This window comes from Trachemys scripta, chromosome 1, assembly GCF_013100865.1.
Source record: "Trachemys scripta elegans isolate TJP31775 chromosome 1, CAS_Tse_1.0, whole genome shotgun sequence".
In the NCBI taxonomy this organism is placed as follows: Eukaryota; Metazoa; Chordata; order Testudines; family Emydidae; genus Trachemys; species Trachemys scripta.
Genome location: NC_048298.1, coordinates 333,273,109 through 333,289,302, shown reverse-complemented (window position 1 = coordinate 333,289,302; position 16,194 = coordinate 333,273,109). Strand labels below are relative to the sequence as shown.

Sequence of the window (16,194 nt, the reverse complement as noted above, 5' to 3'; positions counted from 1 at the left end):
ATAAGACTGTATTGCATAACAATTAGGCCATGCAATGTAAGAGATTAACTCCCTTCCCAGTATGTGCATATTGGGACCATGACCCAGACTTGACCACTAGTCCGGTAAGAGATTGAACTTTGACAAAGATGGAAAATGGGAATGTCTAAACATTAAAAAGAAAATATTCAGGCACGAAGGAGCTAGTTATTGTGTCTAAGAGTTCCCTTAACAAAAGAGAGAGTAGAGTAGAAGAATCGTCCAGTGGTTAGGGTGCTAGCATAGCACCTGGGAGACCTCAGTTCCAATCTATGTTCTGCCACAAACATCCTGGGTTACCTCAGGCAAATCTCTGTGCCTCAGCTCCCCATCTGTACAATGGGGATAATGCATTGTCCTACCTCAGAGAGTGTTATGAAGCTACATCCATTAAAGAGAGTGAGATGCTCAGATACTGTGGTAATAGGGGTCAAATAAGTACCTAAGAAAGCATGGCTATCCTTACCTGAGCTTGCAGTATGCACATCACTAATCAAACCAGTCTGAAAAGGAGCAGACTTGGTGTGAATGTAAGCAGCTGGCTTATTCAGTGATCTAGATGCAATCTCTGGCTGTGGATGCTTGAGTTGCATGTGAAAAAGTTGCTCATACATCCACTATCTGCAGAATTGCTTATTGTTATTACAGCAACGCCCAGACTTGGAACCAATGTCAGCGCCCCAGTGTGCTAGCTGCTGTACACACTCAGAGTAAGAAACATCCCTGCCCCCATTGCTTATCATCTAAATAGGCAAGACAGGAATTTCCTTTTCACCCACAACATAAGCTTGGGAATGGAGGCGGTGATGTGACCAAAGTCACACAATTTGTCCGTGACAGAGTAAGGAATTGAACACAGGTCTCCTGAGTCTCAGGCCAGTCCCCTGACACCAAAGCCACCCTTCCTCCCCAAGCTCTATGCCAGTAGTTCTCAATTTATTACACATTGTAGGCCACATATTCAGCCACAATGTGTTGCAGGGGCCGGGTGGACCTTGAAGCTCCCAGGGCCAGCCAGCAGCCCCAACCCTGGATCCCCACCACGCGGCTGCCCCAGACCCGGGGCCCCGACCGCGTCGCACTGGGTGGCAGGGCAGCCTGGACCCCTCCGTGCCAGGCAGCCGGGAACCTGGCAGACCCCGGCACACGGGCTGGCCTTTAGCACACAGCTGAGCTGGGCCACAGCTGTGTGCTAATTGGGCTGCATGCAGCCAGTGGGTTGAGAACCGCTGCTCTACATGAACAAGGGAACAGCCGATGAAAGGATATACATGGGACTGCAGAACTGACCCATGCAGAATGTGGGGTCTTCTTGGCTTCTCTGGTCAGCTGACTCCACTTTATCCATCCCTCTGGTGTGTCAGCCGGTTGCCAACATTTAAGTCCCAGCAGCCTTTGCACTCATACCCATTAGCCACTTCTGAGGCTACTGGGACATACAAGTCTATGTGCAACCATAACAGGGAGGCTGATTTGGAATTCTCTGGGCTGGCAGAGTAGTAGATGGGGCAGAGGGGAAGAAGGTTTTCCCATGCGTTAGTGAATGTGCAGCTGTGGGTCAGATTGGGGTGATGCAATATCAGCTCTGTGGAAGCACGGTCCTTTTGCAACCACAAAGGCCTAAAGTTGATACTGTGTACAGGTCAGGGTGTGCCGCTCACCCAGAGCCCTGGACATGCTGAGGTAGCCTAGCCAGGCCTGTCATGGCAGAACCAAGATCTGCCAGTTTGCGTTCCCCGGTGGGTCTGCGGAATTATGGAACCAGATCGGGAGAGGTTAACACACTGGGGAGTGGATCTGGCCCTCCATGAGGAAACCTACATTGGGAACAGATCTTCCAGCTGATGGGATTATAAAACACCAGGATTTTCATTCTGGTTCAGCTCCTGCCAGAAGGAACCTGCAAAGAAAACAAATGATACGGCAACAGATAGCGCAATTCTAAATGCGGTGGCTAAACGCAGTCGTGCTATAAAAGTATAATAAATCACGGGGAAACCTAAAAGAAAAGCATTGCAGGAGAGCGATAAGCAACCAGCCATAATGAGAACGCAGTGCAACCAGTGATAAATTAACTGCACGGGAATCAGGATTTGTGGAAATCAGGGATGGAAAAGGACTGTTCGGTTTTATCTAGTCCACACTTCTGGCTGCTGTGGTTGGTTCCCTCTAGTGTCTATTTGTGTTGTGTCCAGTCTTAGGCGGCACAAATGGACTATTCTCGGGGTTCTGATTGCTCGTATTGCAAAGAGGAGCCAGGGGAGGGTATCTCAGAATGGAAAAGGTTGAGAACCGCTCAACTGTTCCCCAGTCTAATGCAGCGTTTCTCAAATGCAGCCACCAGGGGCTTTTCTTGCGGACACAGCCTTCTTTCTGGGTGGTGATCGGGGGATGGCTCCCCTGGAGCCACAAACTCCAGAGGAGCAGACAGCTGGTGTGAGTCCCCCACCTTCCGCAGGGCGGTGGGGCGCAGGCTTCCAGCTTTAGCCCTGGGATGGCGGGTGGCAGGCTCCAGCCATGCGGCGGTGGGCTCTGGCCATGGGCTCTGTCCCCCAGCCCCTCATGCATCACCCCAGGTCCTCACAGACTCCTCCGGCCCCTCACCCATCCACCACATCACCCCCAGCCCCACTGCCTCCCTACCCGTCTCCCCATCCAAGGCTTAATTTGTCTCCCGGCTTGCCAGGGCTGAGTAAGTCTGCTGTGAGAAGTAATATTTGTATGTTTCTTAATATCACTTTTCACTGCCTCCCAGCTAGCTAACAAGTCTGCTGCTGTGAAAAGTAGACTCAGACTTATTAGCTAGCAAATCTAAAAAAAAAAAATTGTTATGCGAACGCCTGACATCTCATTGCAATGAAATTCCTCCCACACTTCAGCCTACAGAATGCATGTCCTTGCCCCACCATCAGCCCTACTCCTTTCCATCACTGGGGTGAAATCCTGAGCCTATTGAAGCAATGACAAAACTCCCCAAAAGGGCAGGATTCCACCCTTTGTGTTTGCACCCATGAAATGTTTCTACATAACAACATCCTCCTCTGGTCCTTCAGCCAAAATATCAAGATGTTAATCTTTCCTTATTGATCCCCCCAGCCCCCTAATTATATCCGATTTTGCCAGTATCCTTTTGCTGTGGTGGTACCTAGTACTGAAAGTACTGTCCAAGGGATGGTGTCCCCAAGGATGACGGGAGCAGGACTTTCCTTCAGCTGTGACGTCTCTATTTATATTATGATTTGTATATCAATAGCACCTCAAGGCCCCAAACAGGTCAGGGCCTCATTGCACATACAAACATGCACACACACAGCCCTTGCCCTGAAGAGTTTACTCTCTAAATAGACAAGAGAGACAAAGTGTGTTTGTGTGTGTGTGGGGGGGTTGTCTACCCATTTCCAGATGGGAAACTGAGGCACAGAGAGGTTAAATGACTTGCCCAAGGACACACAGGGAACCCATGGCAGAGCTGGGTTTCAAACCAGGTCTCCTAAAGCCCAACAGCATCCGAAATTATGCTTTACCCTATCACATCTAGGTTTGATTTTCAGCATTCCTGTTTCCCAGCTGTCTCCTTCCCCTTGAATAGTTCTCTTTGAGATTTGTATTCCCCATCATCGGCTTGTCTAAATTGGATCTCCTTCCAGGAACTGTGCCCTGTGTCTCACTGTCCTTCCTTCCCTTATGGTCTGTGATAAAAATTAGTTCTCCTTGCATGACATTTTCAAAAATGTTCATTTTGTAGCATATGGGTTAATGAGGCGCCCAAGCAAACAGAGGCAATAGTGCTTATAAGAACAGAGTGTTAGTTAAGGGACTGGCCTCACCTCACCTCAGGAGAGCTGGGTTCAAATCCCAGCTAGGCTATGGATGCTCTGCGAGGCCATGGACAAATTGCTTCCAGCCAACTTTTCAGAAATGCTCACTAACTTTATGTGCCTCCATTTTTGGGTATGCAATTTGAGACATTTGTTCCTGGTTGTCAAGAAGTTCTGGTCCCACGTCTCACCCCTGTGAGCTCGGCCAGTGTTATGAGCGATGATATAAGTTGCAATATTCAGATTGTGAGCAGCTAACGTCCAGGAGTGTCTGGAGCTGAGATTTTGATTTGGAGTCCTCTCTCATTATTAGAGGGGGCAGACCAAGCTCACCCAGGACCAGATTTGCAAGTGCTCAGCACCCACAAAGGGTCAGATTTTTAAGAGTTCAGCATCCGCCTAAGCACCTAGATCAGGGGCTGGCAACCTTTCAGAAGTGGTGTGCCGAGTCTTCATTTATTCACTCGAATTTAAGGTTTTGCGTGCCAGTCATACGTTAACATTTTTAGAAGGTCTCTTTCTATAAGTCTATAATATACAACTAAACTATTGTTGTATGTAAAGTAAATAAGGTTTTTAAAATGTTTAAGAAGCTTCATTTAAAATTAAATTAAAATGCAGAGCCCCCTGGACTGATGGTCAGGACCCGGGCAGCATGAGTGCCACTGAAAATCAGCTCACGTGCCACCTTCGACACACGTGCCATAGGTTGCCTACCCCGGACCTAAATAAAAGGACAGATTTTCAAAAAAAACTCAGCTCTTATTGTGATGCCTATGGCCATCCAAACGGTGAAGTCTTCTGAAAGTCTGTGGTACAGCCAGGATTACAAACCAGATCTCCCAGTCCTCTGTTCTAACTACTAGACTGCAATACCTTGGCTACAACTTACCTACCTTCAATATTCCCCTTCAGAGTCGGGGGAAATAGTCTTCATTTCCTCTCCTAAGCTGTTCTTGAGTGTTGCTGTGGCCCATTAAACAGCTCCTGAGTATCCCTCCGCCCCAGAGGTGATTACATTTGAGTGATGCCCCAAACCCTTAGATCTAGTTTGCCTTTCCATTTATGAACTACTTGGAGAGGAGGAAAGGCCTTATATAAATGTACGTTACTTACAGAGAACAAATCTAGGCTGCCTGAGACTGAGTGAATCATGACAATGTCCCTGGCTACTGAGTGAAATCAGCAATCAGATCCCTTTGCTTGCTCAGCGCCTGTGCTCCGCAGCAAAGGGACTTTTTGTTCACAATCTCACCTCGTTAGGAGATGGCGCGTGACTGGGTACATGTGCACTGTCAATAACGCTCCGGGACCGATGGAAAATTAGCCACAGCATAAAAAATACCTCTTATGACCTACCTGCTGCCGCTGCTGCTTCTGGCTTTCTCCGGGAGAATTAATTAGCTGCCCTGCCACTAGAATAGCACCACGGAGTGGACTGATGTACTCAGAGGCAGCAGAGTGGATAATGCTTGTGGGGCCTGATTCTCTCTTAGGCAAAAGGCCCTTTAAGCTGCTCTGGGGGTGAAAAGGGCTTTATGCTGAGTGGAACTGGACCCCTGAGAATAACCCCTGTGCGGTGACCTTGCCCAGTTGGTGCAGAGTTGCTCTGCACCAACCCTGCTCCCAGCCTCCCTGAGCTCATTGACAAGGCCTCTACCCCGCCCTGAGTGCCTATTACAGACTCACTCCTCCTGCCGTGCCGCCTGCAGTGGTGTGTCAGTTCCTGAGGCGTTTCTTTCCCTGGGGGCTTTTCCTGGTAGATTTTGTTCCGCTCCTATCTTAGTGCAGCAGCCAGACACACACAGAGTCCTCTACAACACGCTTCTTCACTCCTGAAGCTGGGCCGTAAGTAAAGCTAACTGTGGGAGTGGCACTGGATGACTCAGGGAACTGGGAGCAGGGTGGCAGGAACTTTTGTCTCCAGGTCACTGAGGGTTTGTCTACACTGCCATTAAAACCCCACGTGCCGCCTGCCCCGGGATTGTGGGGCTCGGACTAAGGGGCTGCTTAACTGTGGTGTAGACATTTGGGCTCGCGCTAGAGCCCAGGCTCTAGGATCCTGTACAGCTACACTGCAATTAAACTACGCCTTAACTCCACAAGCCCGAATCTGTTGGCACAGCCCAGCCGCGGGTGTCTAATTGCAGTGTAGACAGACCCTTGGTCAAATCTAACTCGGGCTGGAAGTGTCCACGTTCTCAAATGGGTCAGGCAAGTCAGCCGAGTGCCCAAGGCACAGTCCAGGCATCCTGAACTGCACTATCATGTCTCATATCCTATGAAATGAATCTGCTTCTCCCGCAGTCTCCAGATAAAAACATACCTCCCACCCCCAATTCTCCAGCTAAACACGTACATCCCTGACACACACCCTCCTCCTGTAAAGCCTGGGAGAAAAGCCAGCCCTTGCAGCGCATCCCGATGGCTATCAAACCCAGGCCAGCTCCAAATAGTTGGGGGCTCTAGCAGTGATAGGGAGGGCAGGGGAGAATGTCCTTAAAGGGGCAGACCCGCTGTCCCAGCTGGTAGGGACTGAATAGCTGAGCTGGGCTGTAACCGAACTAGTCCAGTGGCTCCTGTCGCCTGCTGATGATCACATCAATGAAGTGGGACAGAGATGCCCTTAAAGAGGCAGATGCCCCTGTTCCCAAAACTGTCGCAGCAGGTGAAAGGACGGGGGGACTCCGGATCCGCCCCCTAAAAGTTAAACACTGTGTGACATTTACCCTTAAGCCAGCCCAACAAAAGGGGAAGCCCTTCTCAGAACCTGCAAAGAACACTATGATAAGCTATGCCTGTGTAACACCAAGAAACCCTGGTTGTTGTCAGCTGGGATCAAACCTGGGATCCCTGGAGCTTAATCCATGAGCCACTACTGCATGAGCTAAAAGACACACACCTCTTAGCCAACCGTGTAGCAGGCTCACCACTTTCTGATGGTGTAGCTGCTACTAGAGGGGGCCAGAGCACCACACCAAGCAGGCATGGATTACCCTTGCACCTGGTCTGCACTGCTTCTCCCATGGTCACTCCCCCTAGAAAAGCTGCTTGTGCTGGTGCTCTAGCACCACACCAGTGGGAGAATTACTTCCAATTCTCAATGCAGACAATGTGCTTTTAGCCCAGATGCAGCTGAGCCCCCCTTGCTGGGGTCAGTGGCTCTTTTTCAGCCTTCTTCCAGCATATTAAACCATTTTCTTCCTTCTCAAATTTGAGAGTTCCCCTACACCTGCAGGAGAACGTCAGGCAGGCTGAGGTGTTGCTAGGAATTCAAATGGTACCCACAATCCTTTGTTCTCTCATAGCCTTACCCCAGAGGGCCTTTGCCTTAAAGCAGAGCAGGAGCGCCGCGCCGCTGGGGGAGGACACAAGGACCCAGATCCTCAAAGGTATCTAGGTGCCTCGCACCCACTGATTTCAATGGGCGTGAGTGCTGACATACTTCTGAGGCTACAGGCCTATTGTGCACAAATTCCTTTGAGGATCTGGACCAAGGAGCCTTCCTTGCACACTTTGTTTGTGCCACAGGAGCCAGGCACAGCTGTGGTCCCTGCTAGTGCTGGTTGAAAAAAAATGGGGGGCGAGGGAGAGGGAAAAACAGTCTTTCAATGTTTAAACTTTCCCACTAGATTCATAGATTCTAGGACTGGAAGGGACCTCGAGAGGTCATCGAGTCCAGTCCCCTGCCCTCATGACAGGACCAAATACTGTCTAGACCATCTCTGATAGACATTTATCTAACCTACTCTTAAATATCTCCAGAAATGGAGATTCCACAACCTCCCTAGGCAATTTATTCCAGTGTTTAACCACCCTGACAGTTAGGAACTTTTTCCTAATGTCCAACCTAGACCTCCCTTGCTGCAGTTTAAGCCCATTGCTTCTCGTTCTATCCTTAGAGTCTAAGGTGAACAAGTTTTCTCCCTCCTCCTTATGACACCCTTTTAGATACCTGAAAACTGCTATCATGTCCCCTCTCAGTCTTCTCTTTTCCAAACTAAACAAACCCAATTCTTTCAGCCTTCCTTCATAGGTCATGTTCTCAAGACATCATTCTTCTTGCTCTTCTCTGGACCCTTTCCAATTTCTCCACATCTTTCTTGAAATGCGGTGCCCAGAACTGGACACAATACTCCAGCTGAGGCCTAACCACAGCAGAGTAGAGCGGAAGAATGACTTCTCGTGTCTTGCTCACAACACACCTGTTAATACATCCTAGAATCATGTTTGGTTTTTTTTGCAACAGCATCACACTGTTGCATCACACTTGAAAAGGAAGGGGATGTTTAAAAAGAGAGAGACACAGTAGAGAGCCCTCCCCCCACCCCCAGCCACACTCCCCCAAATGAAATGTTTCCAAAAACTTCAAAAGATTTTGGCTTGAAATTTTCCTCAGAAATTGAAAGATAGTGACCAAAATTAAAACAGTGGGTGGAAATCTCCCATTTTAGTTAAAAGGGCATTTGCCATGAAAAATTAAAAAAAAAAATTGGGGGAGGGGAGGAAATTTTTTGAGTATCTCTAGCCTCTGTGAGAGTCGGAGGGTAAGGAGCACTCACTGTTAGCGCCCCCTAGAGGGAGGGAGATAGCCACACACAAAGAAAAATCATGACTGTTCTCTAAGGCGAATCCCCAGCCAGGCTTCAGCGGCAGCTCTAGGATTCATTACAAACTCCCAACTCTGTCTGTATTATATCTCCTCATCGGTTATTGTGTCTCCAGCTGGTGAAAACGGCAGAGCTGGATCCAAGTAAGAACTACGTGGTCGGCTTCCATCCCCACGGGGTCCTGGTGGCCGGTGCCTTCCTCAATTTCTGCACCGAGGCAACGGGGTTTTCGCAGCTGTTCCCGGGGTTGACCCCTCACATGATGATGCTGACACTCTGGTTCAGAGTCCCCTTCTTCAGGGACTACCTGCTGAGTGGAGGTAAGCAGGGCCGTAGCATGGGGGCAGAGTATGCGGGGCAGTGGTAATGACAGATAGGAGCTCAGCCCTCTGGGACCGCGTGAAAAGCTGGAGATTTTGGAAGAGTCACACTGGGGAGCCTATTAGTGGTTTGGGTTCCTATGTTCTTTGCCATAAGCAGGTACGCAGCCAAGGAGTGGAGGAAAAAAAAGCTTTGAACAGGTACAATCAGCCCTTTAATGCCCTATCCTTCCTTCTCTTCTCCCCCTACTTCCTCGGTTTAACTGGGGAGGGAGGAGGGTCTGATTTTAGCTCTGCGGCATGAGCCTTGCAAGCCCATCAGTTAAACTGGGCTCTGAGACTCACTGCCTGGTTTTGCAGTGTAGACGTTCCCACAGGCACAGATAGAACGCTGGAGACCGTGGAAGGAACAGGCAGTGAGAAAAAATAAGCAGATGAAAATAATACATAGCACTTTCCATCTGATCACGCCCAGCACTTTCCGAAGGCGGTTAAGTGTAATTGAAGAGATGGGGAAACTGAGTCAGGGAGCTAACAGGTACGATTTCCACTGGAGCCAGCAAGAGTTAGAGACTCAAATCCCAGTAACATTCAGCGGATGTTTCTTAGGTTCCTTTGAAAATCCCAGCCTAAGTGTCTTGCCCAAAGTCTCTCGGTGAGTCAGTGGCAGAGGCGGAATGGAATGCAGGTCACCTGGCTCTCAGCCTGCTGACCGAGTCACAGCTGCATCTCCACTGTTTAGAGAGACATAAGAGGGAGGCAGAAACCCAGTGGGCTCACCAGGGCTGGCACCGTTTGCATTGCCTCCACAGGTGAAGATGGGGTTTGTCATCCCACCAGGTCACCAATAGGAACCCAATCCTGCTCCCATTGAAGCCAGTGGCCAAACTCCCATTGCTGTCAATAAGAACTGCACGCCAACCCACCTCTGTCCTTTCCTCCTCCAAAATGCTGCCCCTGTTTCTGTTTATTCATGACCAGCAGCAAGGCTTTAGGTCTCGGTTCAGCAAAGCCGGAAGCATCCGCTTTGCTCTAGCCACACAAATAGTCTCACTGAACTCAGTGGCACTATTTGCGCCCAAAGTTCAGCACCTGTGTAAGTGCTTTGCGGGATCAGTTCCTGGGTGCTCGCCCAAACCCTTTACACCAGCCACAGCAGCGCTTTCCAAGTGCTGGAGCAGCAGATTCGGCCGTGCCCCTGGCACCCAGAAGTGCCCATTGCACATGAGCTGGCAGAAAGAGCAACAAGGCTTTGGGGTGGGAACTGAGTGAGCAGCCGCGCCATAGCGTGATACATAGCACTTTCCAGCTGAGCACGCACGGCATTTTACGAAGGAAGAGATGGGGAAACTGAGTCAGGGGGAGACTAGGTACGATTTCCACAGGGGCCAGTGAGAGTTAGACACTCAAATCCCAGTAATATTCCATCGAGTTGGGCACCTAACTCCGAAAATCCCAGCCCAAGTGAGTTGCCCAAAGTCTCTTTGTGAGTCAGTGGCAGAGAGAGAATGGAATGGTTCAGAACTGGCCTGTTGGCAAAAGGCAACAGCTCCCACGCTATCCCAATAGCATCTTTTTAGCAGAGCCGTAACTAGGCATTTTAGCACCTGGGGCAAGCAAACATATTTGCGCCCCCTACTGGGGTTTTTCCTCATTTTTCCACCCCCACGGCTTTGCACCCTGGGCGGCTGTCCCGTTCGTCCCACCCTAGTTACGGTTCTGCTTTTTAGCCTATTCCTTTGTCTGCCGCTGCTTGGTCTCCGGATGCTAACAATCACATACATACTATTGTTTTCCACCATGATGCCTCCTGTACCAGGAACTGTCTCTTTGACCACATCTGCCAAACACCTTCTCTCACTTCCAAATCCCTCCTTAAAACCCATCTCCCCAGTCAGTGGCTTCCCCTTACTTCTTCCCATTAGTAACCCCGGACCACCCTCTGCAGAAATGGGGCTATAGGTCTTGCCTCTGTTTTGCCTTGTCTTATTTAGACTGGAGACTTTTCAAGGCAGGGAACAGGCCTTACCTACCAGATACCTCTCCAAGGGAGCTCATTTTGAGGGACACCACTCATTTCAGCCCCAAAGTCATCCACATTCCACGCAAATATGGTGCCTACATGTCTGTTGTAGAGAAATTATTGACATCAGTGATAAAGAACCCTGACCCCAACCTTACAGAGAGAGGGATAGATCCCACGCTTGTCCAATCTCCTGCATAGGCCCCACACATTGGGTCACTGTCACAGGGTGAGGCTGAGCCCAGATTCCCTAAAAGGGACCAGCGCACCCTGTGACTGTCCCCCACTTGGGGTTTGGAGGGCTGGAAAGGGCTGGATCAACTTCTGGCACTATAGAAGAGAGGAGGAGGATGCACCTTCAAGCACCGTAGTGGAGCTGTACAAGTAGTGATGTATGAATGACTGGCCCATGGTAATTGAGGCTCTTATTGTCAAGCGTCTCTTCTTGTCTCTGCCCCTCCCAGGTCTCGTCCCATCCGACAAAGACAGTGCTTCGAACGTGCTGAGGAGGTGGGGAGGTGGGAACATGCTGGTCATAGCAGTGGGAGGGGCCCAGGAGGCCCTAGACGCACGGCCTGGAGCCTTCACCCTACTGCTGAAAAACCGCAAGGGGTTCGTTCGACTGGCCATGGAGCACGGGTAATGCTGTGAGCCCTGTCACTGCCCTCACGCCAACACCGCAGTGACGGGAGGGGAGGTAGGGAAACAAGGCCACCCGGCCAGAGGAGGGGAGGCCAGCCTGCTGGCTGGGCCGTTCCCCTGCCAGTCCCACAGCCGGAAGGAGAGCTGGGGCTGGCCGGAGAGCACCAGAACGGACGGTGGATGAGGTGCCTCTAACGGCCGGCTCCAAAGCCTGTTGATGCCAGTGGGAGTCTCTCCATTTACTTCAGAGGGCTTTGGCGCAAGTGGCCATTGGCTTTGCTTATGCTTATGGCCAGCACTGTGTTCATAAAACCATGCCCTCGACAGCCCTGCCCATCCATGGCAAGGGGGAGCCTGCTTGCTCTGAGCAAGGCAGAGACTCCTTGGACGTACAGGGTTAGGCTAGCAGAGCCACACCACTCCCCCGGCACTATTAGCCCTAGTGTGGGCTCTGCAGACACTGCTCTCCCAGAGGGGCAGGCAGCGGTGCCTCCGCCTTATCTCTTGCCCAATGGCAGAGCGCGAGTTCTTGCTGAGTGCAGAGCTCTGCTGGCTTCTGGCCATGCACAGAAAGAGCCTCCTCGTCCGTGCACTGTCTGCTGGCCTGCTGCGCTTGTGCTGCCTGCCCTGACCCCGTTCTCCCTCCGCAGGGCTCCACTCGTCCCCGTGTTTTCCTTTGGGGAGAATGAGCTCTTTGACCAGGTCGACAACCCAAAGGGCTCCTGGCTGAGGCGGACGCAGCACCGTCTTCAGCAAATCATGGGCATCTCCCTCCCCCTGTTCCATGCCCGGGGCGTGTTCCAGTACAGCTTCGGGCTTCTCCCGTATCGACGGCCCATCTTCACTGTGGGTAAGTTTGACCTGGTCACTGGGAGCTGTGATTGCGCTTGGAGATTGTTACAGGGCACATCACCATCTAGGACAAGATGGTGCCTTTGGCCACAGCCCTGTGCCGGGGTAGTGCTTATGCTACATCAACCCCAGAGCAGCCCCCAGGGGCATTATTACTCAGAGACATACAATTCCTTCCCCTGCTTTCTCCTGGCTCCAGGGTGGAGTTAAGGATTTGCTGCCAGCTTGCACAAACTAAGCCATGGCTCATTTCAGACATATGTATAGGGCACCGGCTCCTGAATGCAAAGAAAAGCTTGAAAATGTGACCCAAGTGTAATTGATGTCTGCCTGAGTCTGCAGACAGCCTGAAACAACAGCTCCAAGAGGTGTGAACTTCCCCATTCATCTGAACTCAGAAACCTGCTGCCTCCCGCAAGGATGGGCAGGGCTACAGCATAGGGATGGGGTGACAGGGAGACCCATTTATGGTGTACATAGGGACAAGGTTGCTTTGGTTCAGCTCTGACCTGAGACTTTGCATCACACTAAGTAGATTTGATTGTTTCTGCATCCTCCAGTCAGTTCCACAAGTAGATCAGAGACTGAACAAATCTGCAGCCCTACAGAGTTTACAGGAGTGTTTAAAAGGAGCAGCACTAGGTTTAGAGAAGAAGCAGCTGAAAGAGCTGGTTAAATACCCCCAAAGACCTAGGCTCTTAAATACCATTGAGGGTCTGGGCCTCGGTGAACAAACTGCAGAGAAAGGCGGTTCCTAGCACGCCAGTCCGCGTGTGGCTAGATTTCAGTGGAGCTCAGTGGTTTCAGTGGAATCGCACCTGCTTTCACCAACAGTGGATTTGACCCACTGAGCACAGCCAGCATTTGTTAGTCTAATTGAAGAGGCTGTTTGAAAAGGCCAAGGCTGACAGTGCTGATTGGGTTTGACAGCCTGCAATTACTCCTAATTGTTTTACAGCTTGTTTGGATCTCTCAATGGCTTTACTCGCCCTCACACCCGCATCTTCAGGACCTGTAATTAGACAGATGGACAGCAACCCAAAACAATGGGAACCCATTGCAGCCTGACAAACACAATTAGAGTGAAGTTCAGAAGGACGACAGATAACCCCAAGGCCTTGCTGCCTGATAAAGAGGCAGCCTGTCCCACTGTCAGTTGCTTCTTGGGGAGGGAGGGCACTTGTTCTCATTGCTAGAGTCACTTAGGCCCAGTCCACATCTTTCATTGATTGTAATGGAAGTTAGGAGCCAAAATACTTTGGAGGCTTTCAAAAGCAGTTTCAAACCCTGTGAAGGTTTTCAGAGGGTGGGCAGATAGCACTTTCTGAAAAGCAGAATCCTTTAAGGTGCGTCTCCAGTTGGGCGCCCAGAAATGGAAGCAACCAAAATTACAAGTGTATTTTGAAAATCTTGACCTCTGTGGATATGCCCACACTGCAATAAACCACCGGCTGATGGCCCAAGCTGGTGGAGCTGGAGGGCTATAAAATTGCAGGGTAGACGTTCAAACTCAGGCTGGAACTGGGGCTCTTGGAACCTCCTGGTTGCGAGGTCCCAAGTCCTGGCTGCAGCCTCATCACCTACACCTAAACTGCAGTTTTTTAGCCCTGCAACCCGAGCCCCACTAGGCTGAGTCAGTGGCCATAGGCCAGTGGCAGGTGTTTGCAATGTAGACATGCTCCCCGGGCCCCACTTCCTGGGGCTCTGTGAATGGTGTTGTAGATAAATCCAGCTTATGATTAAGGGGGGAGGCTTTTTTGGTGATAGCCACAGTGCTCCCACAGCTCTTCCCTGGGCGAGAGCCCAGACTCCAGGGGCAACTTGTGGCTTCACTGAGATCTTTTCTCTGTGTTTTAAAACAAGAGGTTACTCCAGAGGTGCCAAATCCTAGTGACAGTGACGGCTGCATGGGCGGCCTGCCAGGAGCTCCAACACCACATCTCATTTATCTCAAATAGCGACAGCCTGCCTTTGCGTCTCATTGTGCCCACAGATAACATTACCTAGCTCTTAGCTCGCGCTCTTCATCCACAGATCTCAAAGCACTTTACAAAGAAAAGTCAGTATCATTATCCCCATTTTACAGATGGGGAAAACTGAGGCACAGAGAGGTGAGCAGACTTGCCCAAGGTTACCCAGCAGAGCTAGAACAAGAATCCAGGTCTAGTTCCCGAGTTGTAGTTCAATGCCCTATCAGCTAGGCCCACCACCTCCCAACTATAAGTCCCCAGCATACAATATTCCATCTTGATCCCTCACTACAATTCTGTTCAACTGGAACATTGCATACTTGAACCTGGGGCCTCCAGGGGCCAGAGCTTGGCATTAAAAATGAGGGTGGCATCTGGATACCCCGGCTCACAGGCTGTAGTCTTTCCTAATGTTTGTGCATTTGTTTTCCAGTTGGGAAGCCAATTAAAGTGGAGAAGAAGCACAACCCATCCCAAGAAGAAGTCGATCGATTACATCAGACGTACATTGAGGAACTGTGCAAACTCTTTGAGGCGCATAAAACTAAATACAATGTCCCAGAGGACAAGCATCTTGAATTTATATAAACCAGGCCACCCCATTTGTTGATACTGGGGATGGGCCCGAAAGTTCAGCTCCACATTTCTCCACCATCTGGAGCCTTCAGAACCTAAGGTTTGGGGTTCAGCCCTCTATAAAGCTAAGGGGCAGCTACAGATTTGGGGTCTGTTTCCCCAACGTCTGTGTGTGTTTCGATCCAGAGTTTGAATTTAGGCCCATCTCTAGTTTACACTAGTGCCGTATGGAACTACTTTCTCCAGTTTCCCACACTTTCTAATGTCACGATCACTTGGTAAGAGATCGTCAAGTAAAAATCCCAGCAATATTAAAATTCCCCTTTCGTAAAACTCCTATTTCCAATTCAGCCTTAAGAGTTACATCACCTTTATTAAATCACCCTGCTATTTCCAGACAGTGGCAAACTATTAAGACCCTCTCTGGCATGTAACTCTAGATGGGTGTTGTTTTCATAGGTTAGCCATGAAAACGCTCAGGCTCAAAGAAGCAGAGGTCAATGCCCTCAGCCTCCGTATGGGCTATTGAGCCTTTCACCGCTAGGTCGCCTTTTTGGCTTCAACAGAGGTTATGTCTGCACTGCAATCAGAAGGGGCAATTGCAACACCCGTACACATACCCAACTTGGCTTTGATCTAGCTAGCAGTGTAACTGCTCCTGAGTAAAAACAGCAGTTATGCTACAGGAGCAGCGGTAGCTCCACAGACTAGCTCTGCCCGCCCGGACCCTGGATACATACCTGAGTGGCCTTTGCCCAGACATGTCTACACGTGCTGCAGTCACACCTCCTGACCCGTGTAGACCTACCCAGAGTTATTCAGCATTCAGACCAAGCTAACAGATAGGAACGTCTATCCCAAGGGATAGCTCAAATCAGTCACCAATGAGCTGAGAATGGGCACTGAAAAAAGAATGTTTATTCATCATCTCATCTGTGTAAATTGCTATAATTTTTTAAACAGCATTTTGACAGATAAATGTTTGCTGGCTAATCTCTTCATCTGGTGCTGGTTCCGGTACTCACACTGGGTTATTTCCGCCTTCCCTGAACTAAATATAATTTACTAGGAGGTTCAGATTCTCTGTATCACAGCATGGCCCTGTGTAACCAAGAGACCTGTTGCCATCACTGAATGCTGTACCCCACTGGCATGAAAGAGATGAGGGCCCTTTATAAAGGGCAGGGTGAATTTCAAAGGGTTTGAGATCCCAGCTGAGGCAGCTCCTGCTGTGTGTTAGGTCTGGATAGTTTGGAAATGCTCACAGTTTGCCATGTTACCCACATTTCATCACACCGTGTTGTAACTGTATAGGGAACCAAGGATTCCCAAGTGCTTTGTTAACATTCATTAACCAGGCCTCAC

At 50.0% G+C, this 16,194-nt stretch overlaps 1 protein-coding gene across 1 annotated transcript in view; it reads left to right on the top strand.

The window, feature by feature from the left end:
• Nucleotides 1-15,828, top strand: part of MOGAT2 (monoacylglycerol O-acyltransferase 2) — a gene marked incomplete in the record, with an annotated part of 43,585 nt that extends 27,757 nt beyond the window's left edge. Inside the window, 4 exon segments of the mRNA XM_034759759.1 lie at nucleotides 8,562-8,766; nucleotides 11,254-11,428; nucleotides 12,082-12,281; nucleotides 14,687-15,828. Of these exon segments, the coding sequence (XP_034615650.1) occupies nucleotides 8,562-8,766; nucleotides 11,254-11,428; nucleotides 12,082-12,281; nucleotides 14,687-14,841 (735 nt within the window).
• Between the last annotated feature and the right edge of the window lie 366 nt (nucleotides 15,829-16,194).